Source organism: Diadema antillarum, unplaced genomic scaffold (genome assembly GCF_040938485.1).
Source record: "Diadema antillarum isolate AM-2024a unplaced genomic scaffold, OU_Dant_1.0 seq00000222_RagTag, whole genome shotgun sequence".
Taxonomy (NCBI): Eukaryota; Metazoa; Echinodermata; class Echinoidea; order Diadematoida; family Diadematidae; genus Diadema; species Diadema antillarum.
In genome coordinates, this window is record NW_027271276.1 from 651,651 (window position 1) to 671,075 (window position 19,425).

General features: G+C 40.4%; 1 protein-coding gene across 1 annotated transcript in view; it reads right to left on the minus strand.

Moving 5' to 3' along the window:
* LOC139729184 (zinc finger protein GLIS3-like) overlaps positions 1-19,425 on the minus strand; it is a 155,453-nt gene that overhangs the window by 70,283 nt on the left and 65,745 nt on the right. Inside the window, exon 3 of the mRNA XM_071640116.1 lies at positions 13,884-15,592. Within this exon, the coding sequence (XP_071496217.1) occupies positions 13,884-15,592 (1,709 nt within the window). The remainder of the gene's footprint in view (positions 1-13,883; positions 15,593-19,425) is intronic.

Consider the following 19,425-nt stretch of genomic DNA (forward strand, 5'->3'; position numbering starts at 1 on the left):
CTCTATTCGTAAGTTATTTAGAAGCGACATTTCTTGTCAGATTTTATTCAGGCTTGCTATGGAGGTTTTGTGGGGGGTTATTCTAGGTACCGATAACAAAAGTTTTCATTGACAGCGTCCTCATTGTTCCAACTTTTAAGGATATGTCATATTTCTTGTATGTGCTGTATGGTACTACATGTAACCTCAATTCTTATGGGATTTAATTATTCAGACTTGCTAAGGATCGGTAAACGAATGATCATTGTACATGTACATGTAGGACACAACAGCTTGTGGTGGTGGTGCCCTCAGTGCTCCAACTTAGATGCCAGTCACATTTCTTGTGCATGCTCTATCAGCCACATTTCTTGTTGAATTTTGTTCAAACTTGCTATTGAGGTTTATGGGGAGTTATTCTAGGTAACAAAAATGTTCATTGCCAGTGCTCTCATTGTTCAAACTTTTATAGGATGACATGTTATATTCCTTGTATGTGCTATATACCAGCCTCATTTCTCGTCAGATTTTATTGTATCCTGCGACAGTTGCCATATTATACAACATTCTGGCCTAAAGTAATCCAGATGGGGAATGGGAGATTGGTTCAGGGGATACAATGTATGTGAAGAGTTGTTCGCAAAAACCGATAAGTCCATATTTACCAAATGGAGATATTTGCGATTAAAGGTCAAGAAAAATAAAGAGAATAATAAGGAAATTTTTGCTTCTTTTGACCGTAACTTAAAAAATGTACCTCTATATGTAAGGACCAATATATCATTTTAAGGGTATAATTTGTACTTTATAACAGAAACCGTACTTCAAAATCTTCAAAAATGGACTTATCGGTTTTTGCGAACAAACTCTTCAAGTGCTCGAACGGGTCTCCTGTGCGAGCGCTCTATAGTAATCAAATTTCTTAATTTCTTTAAAAAACTAAGCTTGCAAAGGCTTGCGACAAGCTTAGCAGCAAGCATTCCGCGAACTGGTGGCATAGCACACAAGGTTGCAAACTCCCTGCAAGCTTGCAGGTCAGCTAGCCCTGCAAGGTTGCCAGAAGTCAATACACAAGGCTGCAAATTTGCAGGTCAGCTACCAGTAGCCCTGCAAGGTTGCAGCAAGCTAATATGCAAGGTTTCAAACTTTGTGCCAGCTTGCAGGTCAGCTAGCCCTGGAAGGTTGCAGCAAGCTAGCATGTTAGGTTGCGGCTGCTCATTTGAATATTTGGAACCCTGCAAGCTTGCCGCAAGCTTGCCACAGACTGGCCCGCAAGCTTGCAGCGAGCTAGCCAGCAAGCTTGCGGCAAGCTAAAAACTTTGTGCAAGCTTGCAGGTATGTGAGCTAGCCCTGCAAGGTTGCAGCAAGCTAGTATGCAAATTTGCAGCAGCTCATTTAAATATTTGGAACCCTGCAAGCTTGCTGCAAGCTTGCTGCAAGCTTGCCACAGGCTGGCCCGCAAGCTTGCAGTGAGCTGGCCGGCAAGCTTGCGGCAAGCTAAAAACTTTGTGCAAGCTTGCAGGTATGTGAGCTAGCCCTGCAAGGTTGCATCAAGCTAGTATGCAAATTTTTGGCAGCTCATTTAAATATTTGGAACCCTGCAAGCTTGCTGCAAGCTTGCCGCAAGCTTGCCGCAAGCTTGCCGCAAGCTTGCCAAGATCTGGCCCGCAAGCTTGTGGCAAGCTAATCCGCAAGCTTGCGGCAAGCTTGCGAGGCATGCTTTACAGATTTGTATAAGGGATGGTACACATGAAGTGGCGAATGATTACAGTTGCTGAATGGTAAAGGGTCATATGAAATACCAGCAGAAGTTTCAAACATATAATCTCACTTATATGTTGGTTAATCTTATTTTGTGGAACACCAGAAAATATTAACATCATCATTCTTGTGATATATCCTTGATTCATGAAGTAATAAACCTCTAGTTCACGCATTAAATCTTTTAGTATCCAAATCAATAGCATCTAACATTATACACTTACACACAATGACAGTGTGTATCAAAGTTAAAGAAACTCAATGAAAAATATATAGAATAGTCCAAATTCTATTTTCCAGTGATCTGGATTAAGTCCTGATCATAAAAAAAGTTAATCCCCTACATGAGATTTTGAAATTTCTGTGGAAATGCAAAAAAAAAGTACTATCACCATGTAAAACATCAGTGTGTCTGACCTGATGAAATAACAATTGTAAACAGAAAGGTCTTTAAAAAGAAAAATGGGTTTAACATTGATTTTTGACCAGTTTTTTTTTTTTCATGAATACAAAGAATTGCTATGATAAATTCATTTGTGAATGAGTAACATTATGGACACATCTACTCATCAAATTACTAATCTGTACCTGCTTATAGATTTGATTTTTATTTTATTGGTAACTATTTCATGTCAAAAAAATGTGAAACTTATTTTGTGCAAAAGTTCTATAGTCACACTTTCACTTTCAAAACATATCAAGAATGTGGACATTGACTTATAGAACAGATAACACTTCATTATCAACAGGTATACTTGAATCTAAATAAACTTGAAAGAATAGAACTCAAAATATTGAAATCTGTTTTTCAATAATCACATTCAGGAAGTGTTTTTTTTTTTTTTAAGTTGGAAAGAACAACACAATTTGAGACAGTAATAGCTTGTCAAGTACTGGATCTTGTTGTTGTACAACGTTGATGATAATCTCTTCCACACTTTTTTTCTGTTTTGTTTTGAGTTTCTTTCTTTCAACCAGAAGGTGAGAAGGAAAAAAGACTGTTTAAACATCAGGCTGCATAGTTCTGAGCTGAGAAATGTGATACAACAATGCATTTCAACAAGGTCAGCATTATTAAGAGTGTAAGTTGACATTGCCTGGGTGACACTGCAGAGTTCAGCATTTTGAACCCACGCATAAGGTCGCATAACCCTCATCATATTTCAGTGTGAGGGACTACACGCTGCACAGTGCCCTATGAAGATAGCTCTCTATGGCTTCTTTGATACCAAGCACTTCGTTCTGATTTTCCTTGCAAGTAGGCAGTGCCCAGTCAAAACACCTAGCCATCTGGACCAGCATTTTCACAAGGGGGAGGGGCAGCGGGGAGGGGCAGTGGGGAAAGGGGGTGGCAGGAAAAGGGGGGGGGGGCAGAAGAGGATGAAGGATGAAGATGACACGTACATCCTCCATCTTCTACAGGAATACCACTTTCACCACATATCTTATGGTCCCTCTAGAGATCATCACCTGAGCTTCAGGTCCCCATTCAAATAATCCATCAACTGATGGTCTCTCTTCAGAGTTCAACCTCATTTTTGTCCCCTTCTGAATATTATTACAGCTTCGGATCCTTTCATATATCACATTAGCTTTATAGAGTCTGTCTGCAGAATATCATCTTAGCTTAATTGAAGACTAGTCATAAGTATATTTAGTCAGGTGTCAATGGGAAATGTGTGTTATAGCAAAATCAGCTGGTCCTCAGTGGGTTAAGGTCATCTTCAGATAATTCCCCTGAATGTCAGCTACCTCTTCATTGTGTCACCTTAACCTGTTGAGGACAAGCTGATATGGCTATAACACATGTTTTCCACAGACACCTGCCCAAGTATGGGGGGGGGGGGGGGGCTTGTCTTCAATGGATTAATGATCAGTAAAAGGGTCCCTATGGAACACGGACTCCCCTAAAGATCCAATGTAACACTTTATGTGCCATTAAGGCAGTTACATTAACTTGCAGTGCTTAAATTTCATCAGCATTCATTTAAACTTGACCTATGGTAGGTTGTAAAGTACAGTTGTAAAAGAAACATGTTAATTGCATTACTTCAGATGAGTTTAGTAGACAGCTGCTGTGACAATTCTGCTACAGCACTCACAATCCTTGTTTGCTAAAGTTGATGTTCCCTGTAAATATTTCTGTCACTCCATAAGTTCTAAGATCATTAACAAATTATTACAGAAGCAGGCCTTCAACAGGAAATCAGAATGACAAAACATTCCACTGATTATTCTTCCATCTTTGAACTTTGGTAGATTACAGCAAATGCCTACCACTTCCAACATTCCTCCCATTTTTAATTAGTTAGTGTTACGGGGAATCTTTTTTTTTATCACCATATCATATTCAACGAACTTTGTCCTCAAACTTCGACCCTACTTTGATATGTACGTGTACTCCATTCATTGATCAAAGCTACATCCTGATCATAATTACACATTCCTAGCTAAGCCACAAACTAATAGAATATATTATAGTATATCTAAGTTGATTGACCTTTCTTGGTTTTGGTCGTTGTTGTATTTTTCAAATACAGGAATGTTTCTTCATTTGTACCAGTATACAAACACAACAATAATGGTCAATGTGCTATTACCATACTGAGCTCATCTTAAAGTGTACTAATATCCTCAGTAATATGTTTGCTATTTTGTAGAATATATACTCGAGACATGCCCTCTGCAAAATACTAGGAATTTTTGTCACACCGATTTTTATCAATTGGAGTGTAAATGTAAATTTGAAAGAGTATGCAAAAACAAAAACAACTTGACACATGGTTCTCATACTGTCTTCATATCAACTTCATACTTTGGTTTGAAAAACAAAATCAGAGGAAATGTCCACTTGTTTGAAAATTCCTGGTCACAGACTTTTCCAGAAATCTCTCTCCCTACCACAAAGAAAACAAAACCCAGGCAAAGCACCACTACATGAAAACTGCTTTCCAATAAAACTGATTGGAAACTCAAACAAGAAACATGCACGAAAAGTGAGTCTTTGCCATCTACAAACAGCATTTCAGGCATGGTGGAGGCTATTTATCAGCTTTTGGTCACAAAAAGTTCACCGCTGCCAAGTCCAATTATGCGATTAAAAACAACTCTTGGAGGCTCTCCGTATTTGGCATTCCATAACTGAACTCAATCTCGGGCTGCAGCACGTATGCTGCATTTTGGTTGCTTTGGAGTTCTGAGCCATACCATATCATGCAAGGATGATTACGGACAAACATACAAACAAACTAACAAAAATGAATAGGGATGAGGAATCTTATTTGATCAGGAATAATTTGAGATACTTGTAACTTGTCTCAACTATATGCAATATGCTGCCCTTTTCTGAGTTTGATGAACACTGTTCTAAAAGAACAACATGCAAACGGACAGAATACTGCTTCATGAAGCAATAAACTTGCTCTCACAAAGCAGAATGTAATCTTCTGATGCTCATGTGGCTTCGTCATTAATGGTTTTGTTGTTGTTCTTTAGGGCCTATAAATATCTTAATTTCACTATTCTAATCAAGAAAAATTGTGTCTATGGTTTTGTTGTTGTTTTTTGTCTCTTGCTGGATGCCCTTTAAAGCACTGTGCAGTTTTGGAAACAAAGATAAAAGAACTTACGCAAGTCTCGCTTTGCTTCGCTTGATTTCTTCTGAACGTGGTAGTTTCATAGAGGGGAGAAAAAAAGATGCATGACCTTTCCTTTGTTCTGTAATGCATGTTTTTTAAGTTCTGAAGAAAACTTGCGTGCTTGTGCGTGTTTGTGCGTTAGCACGTGTCTTTCCTTCCTCCACACCTCATGCCCACTGCAGTCAAACGAAACTCTTGCGAAGGGCATGCTGCTATAAATACTTCAGAATAAATATTCCAACTTCATCTCTCTTCCCTACTCTCTCTCTCCATGCTCTCTATTTCTCTCTGGCTCTTAAAAAAAAAAAAAAAAAACTTTTTTTCATCCTGAATCCTCCATCTCGAGTTTGGCAATGACCAGTCAAGCTCCAAGATCACTGTAGAAACACTATCCTCGCTTGAGGTTTAGGAATGACCTTTTTCTGTTCCTCTGAAATGGAACGCCTGCTGGGACCCCCAAAAATGGGAGAAACCCAAGAGGAGCTGTGGAGCCCATTGAAGCGGGCGGGCGGGCAGAGCAGAAAATGCCGAAAGTTTATCAAAAGAGCTTGGAAGAAGAAGTCATGGTGGGGTCAATCTCTCCTTCTCTGGTCATCTGACTAACAATTCTCACCTTGGCTGAGGATACACGCCATTCCAGTAACGATAGTGCCTTTTTCATTGCACCTAATGTAACAGTGTTTTCTAGTCACGATCCTAATCGCGATACTAATCACAACCCAAATTTCAAAACATTTACAGTGAGAACAGAAATAATGTGTCTTTTCTCCAGATTTGGGTCACAATAAACATTGCACAAATTTGTGTAATTTTTTGATAAAAAGACACAAAGTTGTGCAGTAAGAACAGTGACCACAAAAAATTACGCAATTTTATATCCCACAATGCAATGCGGGTGTCTTTCCTTGCTATGTTTACGATGCCATGCAGCGCCACAGCATATTGAATTGGCCTTGAGAAGTAGACTAGTAACATAAAATGCGCGAGTCAACTCTACGCAAACAATTGTGACCAAAACAGTTTAAAATATTTCTACAGTGAGAACGCTGAATCAAAAAGATGGAAACCTGATCGCGACCCAAATTTTGACATTTTCGCAATGAGAATGGTAACAATGATGCAGAGATTGATGTCATTATTCTGTAAAATAAATCCAGGATATAAAAAGAAAAAAATTGTTATGATACCATTTGCAGTGACTCCCACGTAATTTTGGCTCTTTTCAGCACTTGTAATCCACAGCATGTTTAATCACTTTGTTTGAATCTTGCCAGTGAATATAATCCAAGAATGCACATATCTTTGGCATCATCTAAAATTGTGAATTAAATTCAACCACATTGACATTTTAGGTCTTCAATGCAATTTCAGGTACCAAAACTATAATATGGAGTTGAGGCATAAAATTTTAGGTATGTGATAAGGTACTTCAACTGGCTAGCTGTTGGGGGGGGGGGAACCATTGCAAGGGATTTTCAAATCAAGAAAAATGAAGAGCTCCTGAACATGCCCACATGCTGATTTCTTCATTTATTAGTTCTTGGTTTTATTTTTAGAATCACCTTAATATTTTTGTACAAAGATAAAGTAGTTATGGATATGTGATAAACATTGAACTGTTAATGAAGGCCACAATTGTCCAAGTGTATACTTTCAAAAATAATTTTCCATCCCATTCAACACTAAAAGTGCACCACTGTCTCAGACCAGTCAATCAAATCATTATGAATTGACAGTTAACAACAGCAGGAAGAAGTGTCCTGTCAATACTCAACATGACGTGTCAAGGTGTGACGTTCTTGCCACAGTTATCTGCCACTCATTTGAATTAAGAAAGCCAATTGTCGATCATGACACACTTCACTGGTAACAGTCCGGTCTGCTGTTGTGAAATCATATTCACGAAATGTGACAGGATTTTTATGCAGATTGGGAAACTTTCAGGGCATATGTCAGGCAAGCTTTTCTTCTAATATCATGGCTTTCTTCATCAGACTGAAGTTTCAATATAGCACGCTATGTTTTGGTTAGGAAATTATCACGGTGTCAAATTAACCCACTATTTGTGCAATAAAGACGCAAATAGCATACTATTTGATCAGAAAAATTTCCCAGAAAATCTTGGTCGAGTTTGTGAAATAGCGAACTAATTTGTGAATTAGGGCACTATTTGGGTTGAGTCTCCATCAGCCCGAAATTTTCTTGATCGCATCATTAATACCACGCACTGAGCTCACTGAACTCTAGTAGAGTTCAGTGCCTGCGTGAGCCAAGTAATGGTGCAAAGTACACGTATGCATTAACTTTGGGCTAATTTCCAAAGCGGGCCATTTTCGAGCTGATAAATATGCATATTCCTAATATCGGGCTATTATCCTAAGCTGCAAAATAGCCCAATGGTTTGAATTTGGGTCTGATGAACACATGCCAATTGGATCCGAGACCAAATGCAGCAAGAAAGGATGAGGGCAGAGGAATACTGGAAGAAGATAGGTAGGCAGAATACAGAGGGGATGTTTTCATTGCGGAGTCTCTCCCTCTTTCTCACAAGAGCAGGCAGGTGTGTGGGTGGATAGGTGAGGTCAAGGTTACCATACCACCGAGACTTCCAATGCCAGGGGTGTAATCCCAGAGACCAAACCATTTGACTCTGGGGTTATGGATGGGGGGGGGGGGGGGGGGGGGGAGAAGAGGGGGGTTGCATGAGGGTGGGGGGAGGACAACAGGCAAATGATAATAGTTGACTCTGACCTTGACAGTCAAAAAGAGGTTTGTGAATGATTTAAGGTATGACATACAAGGCCCACTGCAGTTATGATTGTATTCTTTTGCTTTGCTACTTATGTCTACATCGTTTTCAGAAGTTTCAGAATAAATATCTATATATGTATGTGTGTGTTGTGAACAATCTTCTATTGAATGTTGAACCAACTAAGTGTCATCATTGTTAAAATGACTTAAAATTCCAGCTAATGACTGAAGAAGAATAAGTTTAACTAAAATTACATTAGTAAATGAAACAGCAAGAACATGTTCAACTTTCCTATTGGTTAAGATATTCATAGATTTTCACTTTCTGGTGATATCTGGAACAGCAACTAAACTTCCCTTTTCTCCACAAAATCATCACTGTTAAATCATTTCATAAAATTAGAAGAGCTTTATGTTACAGCTATAATTTCTCCTACTGAAAGGTACGTTGACAATAGTATCTAGTGACAACTTGTAAGGCAGTAAACGGTGTTTTACTGTACGGTTAAAACACCAGCAGCAGCAGCAGCTTTTTACTGTGTTTGTTATTACTGTACTAAGAAAATTATTCAATTTAACTTCTCCATAACTTTCTTATCCACTGTGGAATTTAATAATGAAAGTGCTAGCTAAAGGAAGATGAAAATACCATTGCTGGTAACATCAATGAATTGGTGACGAGTAGAAATAAAGCATCTCCTAATATCATGAAGGCAAAGTTGTTAAGCTCCTAGCCAACTGAGAGGGCAGATCTGTGGTCATTGAAAGAATTTGCAATGGACAAAAAAAAAGAGAAAAAACACTGACAATATTAGGACAACTCATCTCCTAGTTTAAAGCGATGGTATACTTTTAGTTGAGATGGAGATTTGGATTTTAACTTTTTGTGAGATAATTAGAAACCACTTATATCAAATATTAAAGAGCATGTAATTCTATGAGGAAATACAAGTTTAGTTGATAAAAATTGGTGTCCAAAAACAATGTGGTGTGAATAAAAGGTAGGACCCACATTTTATTCAAACCACTTTGTTTTGCTTTGGTTTTTTTTTTTTTTTTGGATATCTCAGCCATTTCAAAAATGATTTTCATCACATAAACTTGTAATTCCTTTTAGAATTGTACACTCTTTTATATTTCATATACATGTAAAAGGTTTCTGATTAGCTCGCACATGGTTAAAACCTGAATCCCCATCTCGACCAAAACTATACCTACCCTTTAAAAATGTTGTAAGGATTGATCAAGGCCCATTAAGGTACCAAATTTCAAATAACAAAAGGTACTTGATTTCTTAAGAAGAGGATAGGGAAACCTATAGGACGACAGTAGAAATGTCGAAAGATTGCTTCTCCGCAATGGAAAATAAACATGTCTCACTATTAAAATCAGTCTGCATTTTCTGAACCTGTTTATATCTCCTTGTATATATTGGTGCTGTGAATACTCCTCCTGAACTACACGCCCTTCCACACTCCTAGGTCTGTTCTTTTATTCTTCTCTTCAGTCCTTTTTTTTTTTCTTCTTCTTTTTTCATTTCAGGAATGCAGGGAATAACATGGGATGCGAGCCTAAAGTGAGACAAGATAAATGGGTTTTGGTGTGGAAAGATGGGCTGGCACAAAGCATCTCCTCCAGGAAACATGAAACTTTGATGTTGTCTTGTCTATTCCTCTTGAGTGCTGGGCTGCCTTGACCTTTTGACATCTCGACCTTTGACTCTTCTGCTTAGGTCATATACATACATCTTTGATGGTTGCCTGATTTTATTTCTCTCTCTCTCTCTTTTTTCCTTTTTTTTTCCATGTCAACCCTGCCCTATAAAAGTGAAAACTGATTCCCTCTATACTGTGAACTTGACACACAATTTGACATGAAGCACAGTCTCTTTGCCTAGATTCTGAAGTATCCATGGGCGTTACACACACATATTACAAGAGACTTCCTTCCCCCCCCCCCTCCACCTTGTCATAACAATATGGCAGAGATTATCAAAACAAAGCTAAAACTTACAAATTTATACAAATCGAGTGGTATGCTGCATTCACGCTGGCAGATGAGGGTGATATCCTCTCTACATAGAGGCTCAAAACTTCCTCTTCAACATATTTTGCACAATTTTGATTGCCTATTCTTTTCGAGTACCAAAGTGTGATGTCATAGGCATTCATCGCCATGGAAACAGGTTCTAAACAACCTCACCTGGCCCGGTTTGTACACACTGTTGTTGCTAACCATGCTCACACCTGGTTCCATACCAAGCAACAACAAAAGACTATGACATCATCACTTTGATACTCTACCAAGGAACCAATGAGAGGGCAAATCTGTGTAGAATCAAACCCTGTCAAGGTCAACTGATGATATCTTTCCCCCTACGGATGATCATTTTCACAGCAATAACTGATACAATGTACAGAATAAACACCATACAGCATCTAACAGTAAATGGCACTCGTGCCCACATCGTAATTTTTTGGTCTATCTTCAGAGAAATTCTAGCCACATCCACATCAAAAGCCACTTATCTATTGGCATATTTTTTTGGTGTATTGGCTTTTCCGTCTTACTACACTTAAAGAAACTCCCCACACAAACACATGAAGAAAAACCACTTGCCAGAAATCCTCAAAGACAACACCAACAATACTGCCCCAAGTCGACAAGGACAAGATTCTCAACTTTTTCCCCTCATACTGGTGTGTACTACTTGTGATACGCCTAGAAACACACGAAAGACTTCCATCTTTATTCACTTTCCTGATGAGGACATGCAATTTCCCTCTGTCTCCCGCTACGTGCTCCATTCCGCTGATGACTTTTTAAGCAAACAGCAAACATTCCTCTCTGTTTGGTAACTGCAAGCCGAGAAAATTGACCTCTGACCCCATGCCCCGATATCTGACACACGTTTGTTTTTGATGACTAGATATTCATGGCAAACAATTGTCCATACTCGATGATATTAAAGGTGCCCTAGCAGTGCAAGAATATCAAATTCCATCGTAAAATGCAACTTCGAGTCTGCAGACTCGAAATAACAACACGTATGGCATGGACGTTCCTGAAGTTGCGTGATATAAGGTCTATGAGGAACAACAAAATATTGGTTGAATGTATTTTTAAACACTGAAATTTAACAGATTTTTGTTTTACTCAGAGTATCATGTACGTGTGTACTTTATAATTCATCAATATATTATATGATAAACTTTCCCCTACATTCCATACATTTCAGTCAACATTACAGATGAAGACGTATCCAATGCACAGTTCCGAATTGATATCAACATGAAGAGTTTTCTGTTTTTCCAACTATTAAAAAAGGCATGTTTTACTTCAAAGCTGATGTATGACTATTTTGCTATAGCTTACTCTCCGTGATCTGCAATGCTTGTAGGTGTCTACAAGAAGTCACTTCAGAATGATGCCAAGATTCCTGTTTAGGTTGCTCTACGAGAATACAATCATGACAGCATATTATTGGTGGAAAGTCTAATTTGTTTTAAGACTGTGGGAGTAATGTTCAAACAACTTTGTTTAGGCAAGCCTGATATTTCAGTCATCAAATTGATGAAGTCTGAATTTTCTTCTAGAAAATGATGAGGATTGTGCCAGTCACTGGTTGTTTGATACAGACCAATATCCATGTCTATAGTTCTTATAATTCCTAGTATTCATTGGGTTTGGGGAATATCGTTTGCTTACAAGTCATCAACCAATTTTTTTTTTCATACAAGAAGTGATATCATAAATATTTATTCCATACCTCAAACAGTTACACTAGGCAAACAAGCAGCAGAAGTCAAGCTCAAATGTCACATTCAAAGTTTCCCAAACTCTATTGCTACATGGTCCTTCTGAGCACTAGAAGAGCCTAAGTACCAAAGAGAATCCATGGCAGTCACGACATTTTGCTTCTTAAAAGACTTTGTGGTCTGAGTGGAGTATCTTTCAGTCAACGCACAATGAAGAAAGCGAAAGAACGCTTCAATTGCATAGGACAGGTACCGCCAGAGACTGGGGTTTTCCCCCATCACTTACAGATCCTGGTTTATGGATGGAACATAGAGAGAAAAAAGCATTCAAAGATTTATCTTTTATGATGGTATTTACGAGGCAGTCAGGTGTTCTATTGAATCTTGAGGGGTAATGAATTATTGATATCAGTTCATAATGGCTCAACATCAAGTTACTTGGCCTTCTCTCTTCTAGAATGTGCAACGTACTGTAAAAGTAGTTTCTTTCGCGTACAGATACTTTCGCGGTTTCCATCGTTGCCGACTTTTTCGCGTGTGTTTAAATTCGGGATTGGCAACATCTGTGAATTCACAGTCGGCAAAAACTGTTTTATTTTGCACATGAAAACCCAAACTATAATTCAATTATTCTTTTATTCATTAAATAGAAATTAAAATGAAATGCAGGCTTACCTGAAATCCCGTCTCTTGAGTACTTTATAACATGCTTGTACCTACATTGCGCGGTATCGCTGTGTGTGTGTTGACCATCAATACACTCAATGCACGGAATCTTCGTGTGTGCATGTGTGCAATAGCGTTGTAACAAGCGGTGAGTTCAAAACATTTCCTTGCGTGGTTATTTCGCGCGACTTTTCAAAACAATTTCGCGTGATGTTAAATTCGCGGTTCAACCTCAAAGCGCGAAAAGCGTGAAAATGAAACCACTGCGAAAGAAACCACTTTTACAGTAACACAAGTGCTCTTCAGTAAGTTTTGACAGGAACAATTCTAAACCAACCACATGTATCAAATAAGCCTGGGTTTGTGTTCTTTGCTATTTTACTACACCTTGCCCACCTGTAATCATGATTATATCTTTTATCACAATATATGCATATCAAGAGAAAGTATCTAATCCCCTATTCCTCTTCCAAGGCAGAAGATAACGAGTCCACAATTAAACTCTAAGATCATTTTCCATGATCTTGGTTCCACTGTTGGTGTTTTTTTTTCTGATAATATTGCCAAGTTCATCTGAAACATCACATTAAAAGTCATTTCAATAGTAAGTGGCCTAGAAACTTTTGGGTCTCCATGATTTGTGTCTTTTTGGAAGAGGAAAATGTTTTCCTTTGTATTCAATTTTGTTTTTCTCCCCAGAATGGACAAGTTGGGCAAAGAAATCACAAATCTAACCAATTTGACAGGTAAATGTCAATTTACTGTAAAATATCATCACAAATACGGGGGAAAGAGCAGCTCCCCTGTCATAAACAAGCTCAAATGGCTGTACCGGTGTTGAAATTCCACATCCAATAGATATATATTTCTTATGCTGGCAATGCTCTGGGTGCCACATATTTTTACTTTCAACAGTAATAGCAATGCAATAACCCTTTGAGTACCATCTGCAGCTAGCTTACGTAAAAGATGTCCAAAGGGATACTAATGGCACCTAGGAAGAGATAAATGTTTTCCTGTAACAAGCATGTTCAATCTGCTGAAATGACTTCTATCAAATTGCAGCTCTGCATATTCTTTGTGTTTTAACCTGTTGAAGATTAGCCCTGAGTTTACTCGGGCAGGTGTCTAAGGGAAATGCATACTATAGCAAAAATCAGCTTGTCCTTAACGCACTAAAATAGTTGTACTGAAGTCTCTCTTCAGAAAGTATACTTCATTTTGATTCAGGTCACAGCCATCATTACAATGACCAAGGACCCTATCACCAAACTGTGCATAGAAGTTCATCCATGAAAGATTACATGGGTTTTTTTTTTAATGTACTCACCATGCATTTATTCGGTTTCTCTCCCGAATGTACCCTCATGTGGATGAGGAGCTTGTAGCGGGCATTGAAGGGTTTGTAGCGCCTCGTACATCCCTGCCAGAAGCATGTGAAGTCCTCCCCTTTCCGCTGGTCAATGTGCACCTTCTCTATGTGCCGGACCAGCTCTTCCTGCTCCTCAAAGAAGGCATTGCAGTCGATCCAGCGACAGATGTGGATCTTCTCCTCCGGTTCCAGACCGAGCTTTGGTGTCGTCGTGGTGACGGGAGAGCCGTGGGGGTTTGTGTTGATGATGGGCGGGGAGTGTTTGGCACTGGAGTCGTAGTGTTGGCTGTGGTAGGGTGGAGGAGGTGGCATGTTGGCCGGCAGTGGGTGTGTGGTCATGGAAGGATGTGGACCTGGGCCTGCTGGGTATGGTCCAGGAACAGGCTGGGTGTAATTCCCCTGGATGGGGTAGTTTGCAGGTTGAAATGTTGTGGTCTGGGTGTATGCAGGATTGGGTGGGAAGGAAGGGGTAGAGTAGGGAGGGTTTTGGGAGAAGGCGGGGTTGTGATGTGGTCCCTGAGGAACTTGCTGGGGATGGGGTTGTTGCGGAGGAGGGTGGGCATGCCCTGGAACAGGGTGTGGCTGTCCCGCCGAAGGGTTGAACTGTTCGGGTTGATAACCCTGACCCTGTGAGAAGCCAGAGTTCTGAGTGAAGCCCTGATCTAGGGGCTCCTGTTTGTAGCCCTGAAAGGTGGAGTTGTAGTTGGCAAACTCCTGGATGGCTTCCTCCTGGGACTGCACTATCAGCTGACTGTTCATTGCTGCCCCAGTGGGCAGAGCGTTCGCTCTCTCCATCTCCTGCATCTGTTGGGTAACAACCTGAGGATTGGTAGCGTCATACACAGCACCCAGCTGCTTTGGCTGCTGCTGATAGGGTGGAGGCATCCTGTCCCCATTCACAGATCCTGCAGTCGATGCATTCAGGCCCGAAATTGACCCCTGGGATACTGGACTACTGCTGTTCCGTGCAGATAAGTGGCCATAATCCCCGACTGGCAGCCCTTGGAAAGGGGAGATTGAAGCTGACGATCCTCTGGAGCCATTGATGTAGGCAACCAGAGAGGTTGGACTAGTACGGATAATGGAGTTCAAGTCGATTCCCTCTGACGACAGTGGTGACAGTGAGAGTGCTCGCTTCCGAGAGCCCCACGCAGTGTAAGACCTCGCAGAGTGTCTGGGGCTGGCGAAGCTGGAGCCTGATGGTGATATTTCAATGGGGAATGGTGAGAGCGAGTTGAAACTGCTGGCATACTGAGACATGGCAGAGCCAGGTGGCATCAGGCTCTGGTCCCCGACATCGCTCCCAGCTTGCGAACCCGGGCCAGGGTGCCCCATCCGGTTGCCCCACTCTGGCTTCACTTCCAGCAGGTGTCGCTCACTGGATGCACTGGTAGGAGGATGGTGGTGGTGGTTGGTGGTGGCACCTTCCTGGACAACGGACGGATTCCTGTGGAGGGGACGGATGCTGGATGTATCGCTGACCGCCGGGGACATGCCGCCCTCTCGGGACCCACCTTGCCGCTGGGCGCCCTGGTAGACTTCCCCCTGAGCAATGTGCTGCCCCAGCTGGGAGGCCTGCCTGAGGCGACTCTGTCTGAAATTGGCTACTGGTGTGGCAGGACTATGAGTGTTTGTGATGACCACCTCCATGCGATTGAAGTTTCCATCTGTGTGGAGAAAGCACATAAGCACTATTATTACTCACTGAAAGTACAACAGGTAAGGCACTGGGGTACCTTTGAAATAAAATAAGATACACAATATATTACACAGAGAATATTTTTGTGTTCCAACACACGTTCCAATGCTGCATATGTGACTAACCTGGGTATCTTACACTTTGTATATACCTACACATTCATTTAACATCGAACCAGTCACACAAAGATTTTAACAACTTTTGGGGACAACTAGAGAGGACCACACTAACCTGTGAAGAAGAAATCACCAATTGCTCAAAGACATAACTACAGGTGAGATCAGCGGAAAGGGTTCTCTTCCAGCACTCACACAGAGTCTGAACACTTCTATTTGTGGCATGCATACAAATAATTCTTTTCTACCCTGGCAAAAATGTGGTGTTTGTGAGTAGAAAAACCAAGAGAGCAGGTGCAGCAATCGAAGCGCATCGCTTCCTGTCTTGCGATCACTCTTTGATTCCTTGAAGGGCAGCCAGCTCTTCATGTTTGATTTCTTTCCACATTTACACACAAAAAACAAAAAATATGAGATTCTCAAGGGCGTAGCAAATCAATTCGCAAAGTGGATTCATCAAATAAACATGGCCCTGCAGATTGTGCAATGACTATAGTAGCCTCGCAAGCCACATTCACGTCATACATGGAATGAGAAAGATATAAAAAGTTTAGGTTTCAGATTTTTTTTCTGGTGGTTTCAAAGGGTGCATAGTCAGTAGAAAAAATGCACTAAAACTGAGCCTACAAAACCATAGTTAAATGATGATAGACTAGAACCATGCTCTTAATCTTTCTTAATCTGAGGCCCACTTTGGATCCCACATGAATTTTCGAGGCCCAGTTAAATACAAATCTTTTTCATTTCATTTTCGGGCCATTATTGCGGCCTACATGTCAAGAAGTATGGACTAGAAGATCGCTCCTTCTTTACAGGTTGTCATGCCAACTGGTTGTGTGCATGGCAACCAACAGCACAGAGTGTTGACCACAGGTTGTGCTCAATGTAAGGTATCCCTCAAATTTTCACACTGAATTTATGTCAAAGCATATACTTTTTCACCATTAAAGTCTTTAAAACAAATCTGGGCCTTTGAAGTTTCTATTTTCAGGCAGGGCATTTTGAATGACAAAATTTACGTCAGTGTTGGGTGAGAACAGAGGAAGAGGGAAACTACCTTTCCACCAAGAAAGTGTACTCTGTTCCATTTCACTTGCCAGCAATAATGAACAAATGACTTAATATGTGTAATAAGAGATCCCACCTGTTTTTCAAGGGGGAAAATGGTCCCCAGAAAAAACAAAGAAAATTTGATGAGTGGATTCACACCAATTGACATGTACACATAACTGTGTGCAGCAGTCACACATGAATAACACGCTAGGAATGACGCACGCAAAAATAGATCTTTTCTGCATTAAGGGTAAAGCTTGATTAGCTTGGAGCATGTAGTCCAAGACGGATTATTGTTTCTCCAGGATAGAAGAGTTCAGTTACGGCACTGCTATTTTAAAAACAGCGAACAAATATTCCTCTAGCTATCACAATGAGAGTCATGGTTGACAAGTCATGTCACCTGCACAACTGGAATAAGTGTCTTTCCTAGCAAAATGCAGATAGTTTTCTAATCTCATCAGGCTAAATGAAGACAGCTAACCATGAAGAGCAAGTTAACTGGAAAGGAAAATATGTAGATAATAGGTCACAATGCAAAGGAAATCCTAGATAAATGATAGAATGTGAAATAACCAATAATAAAGAGGAGAGGAGTTTGGGAGAGGGATGAAATCCTTAACCTGTTGAAGACAAGTCCCGAGTATAGTATGAGCATGTGTCTATGGGAAATGCATGTTGTAGCAAAATCGGCCCGTCCTCAACGGGTTAAAGAATGTCTGGGCAGGAAAAGGGATGCGAAGATGGAAAAGAGAAAGGGTCATCTTGTACCACTGTATCATTTACATCCACCAAGCAGGGTGCCAGCATGGCCAAAGGATGCATGGATCAATTGGAGGAGGAGTGTAGCAGCATGACGTTTATCAATCATTGGCTGCCCTGACCGACTTACACTTCAGTATTGATTTTCTTTCTTTCTTTTCTTCTATCCCTTTGATGTCTTTAAAAGACAGGGAGGCTTACGCAGAATGCTCCGACAGATCTATACAGCCAGTGTCTCCAATTGTTGGTATCTGGCTGTGTCCTTTGCTAGACTCAAAACCATGCTCTTGGAACAGTGATGCAGCAATCTTGTGAGAAACGACGTTGGCCGCCTTTCACAAACACCTGTCACAAGAGGCTGTGTGCGATATTCTTGTTGTCTATGTACCACTGAGACATTATAGTCTTTTCTAACGAGGCGTAGCAAAGGGAAAAAACCTAATTGGGAACAGGTCCTAGTGTAATGTGTTTTCTCCAGCTAATTGGGGTCCCAAGCTTGAATGGGACTCGACCCTTGAATGACGTCATGGACCAGGTTCCTTCTTGGAAGCGAGATGATGCCCTACGTCAGCACTGACTCGTGTGACAAATTAAATTCAATCTTGCATGCCCCCTATCCGTACCCTTCCCCCTCCTTCCTTGGTCCTAACACACCTTCTGTTTCTGAAAACGGTTTACATTTAAACTGGCAACTTGCCACAGAGAACTTGAAATGTACACAGGATCCCTTTGCCCATGTATCCAAAAGGATGGTTGTTGAATGATCATAAGTCTTTCAAATTTATGTTCTTGAAATGATCTAAAATATGTGTGTGTCCTGAGTATGTACAGAGTCAAAGATAGAGACAGAGACAAAGAAGGTGAAATAACAGATCATTTCGTTAGATACCAAACTATAAAGGTACATTTGAATCTCACAGCCCTTGGTCCCTGACACCTTTTTCTTCAATGTAAATCACACTTTCTGTCTTATTCAAACACATCAAAATCACCATTATCACATCATTTTTGTTGTCCAGCCACTGTGCCCACCTTGTCTGAAGGCTACCATTTCCTCCTTTTTCCCTAGGGAATAGTACCTTGTTTGCAAGCATGATCAATGAGCATTGTTTTCAAAGCTTGCCTCCCCCTACCCCAAAACAACCCACCCCTTTCATCTACTCTAACTGTTCACAGTTAACTCTGATCCTCTAGTCTCAAGTGGTTTTAATCCTTCCTTTGTGTTTTAATCCCTTAAGAGATGAGCAAGACACACCTTTTGGTGTGTTGTTGTTGTTTTTTTCTTTTGATGACCACGAGCTGAGAACCGGAGGATGCCATTGGTCATGTCATGTGTGCATACCAGTGAGTATGAACTGTCAAGACTCCATATGGGACCACATCACAGGTGTGTTGAACACCTCTAATTGGGTGTGGTCGGTGCATGGAAATGAGAGGAAGTGTGTCACCTATGCCAAGCTTTTTCAACACAATACCACAACAACCCAAAGTCAATGTCACTGACACTTATGAGAAAAAAGGTATGGAAAATTATATCAATTGAAAGAGAAAATAATAGTTTTTCACATAAAATGTAAATCAGAGTCTTCTACAAACGGAATTATGTGACATCAAATTACATGCAAATTTGCATACTGTTTATCAGAGGGCACCGCAGACTAGTAAAACCTGCACTGTACTCAGTAAATTACATACCGCTGATGACCACAGAAGACAATGAAATACAACAGAGGTACGAATCTATGTACAGATTTGCCCTGTGATATTTGGAATCCAATCTGCAAAACAATTAGTCTTGTCTTCTTTTCTGGCTCAGAAATTCAGATACATGGCAAGAAAAACTCCAAAATAACTTTCTTTTTGTTGTATT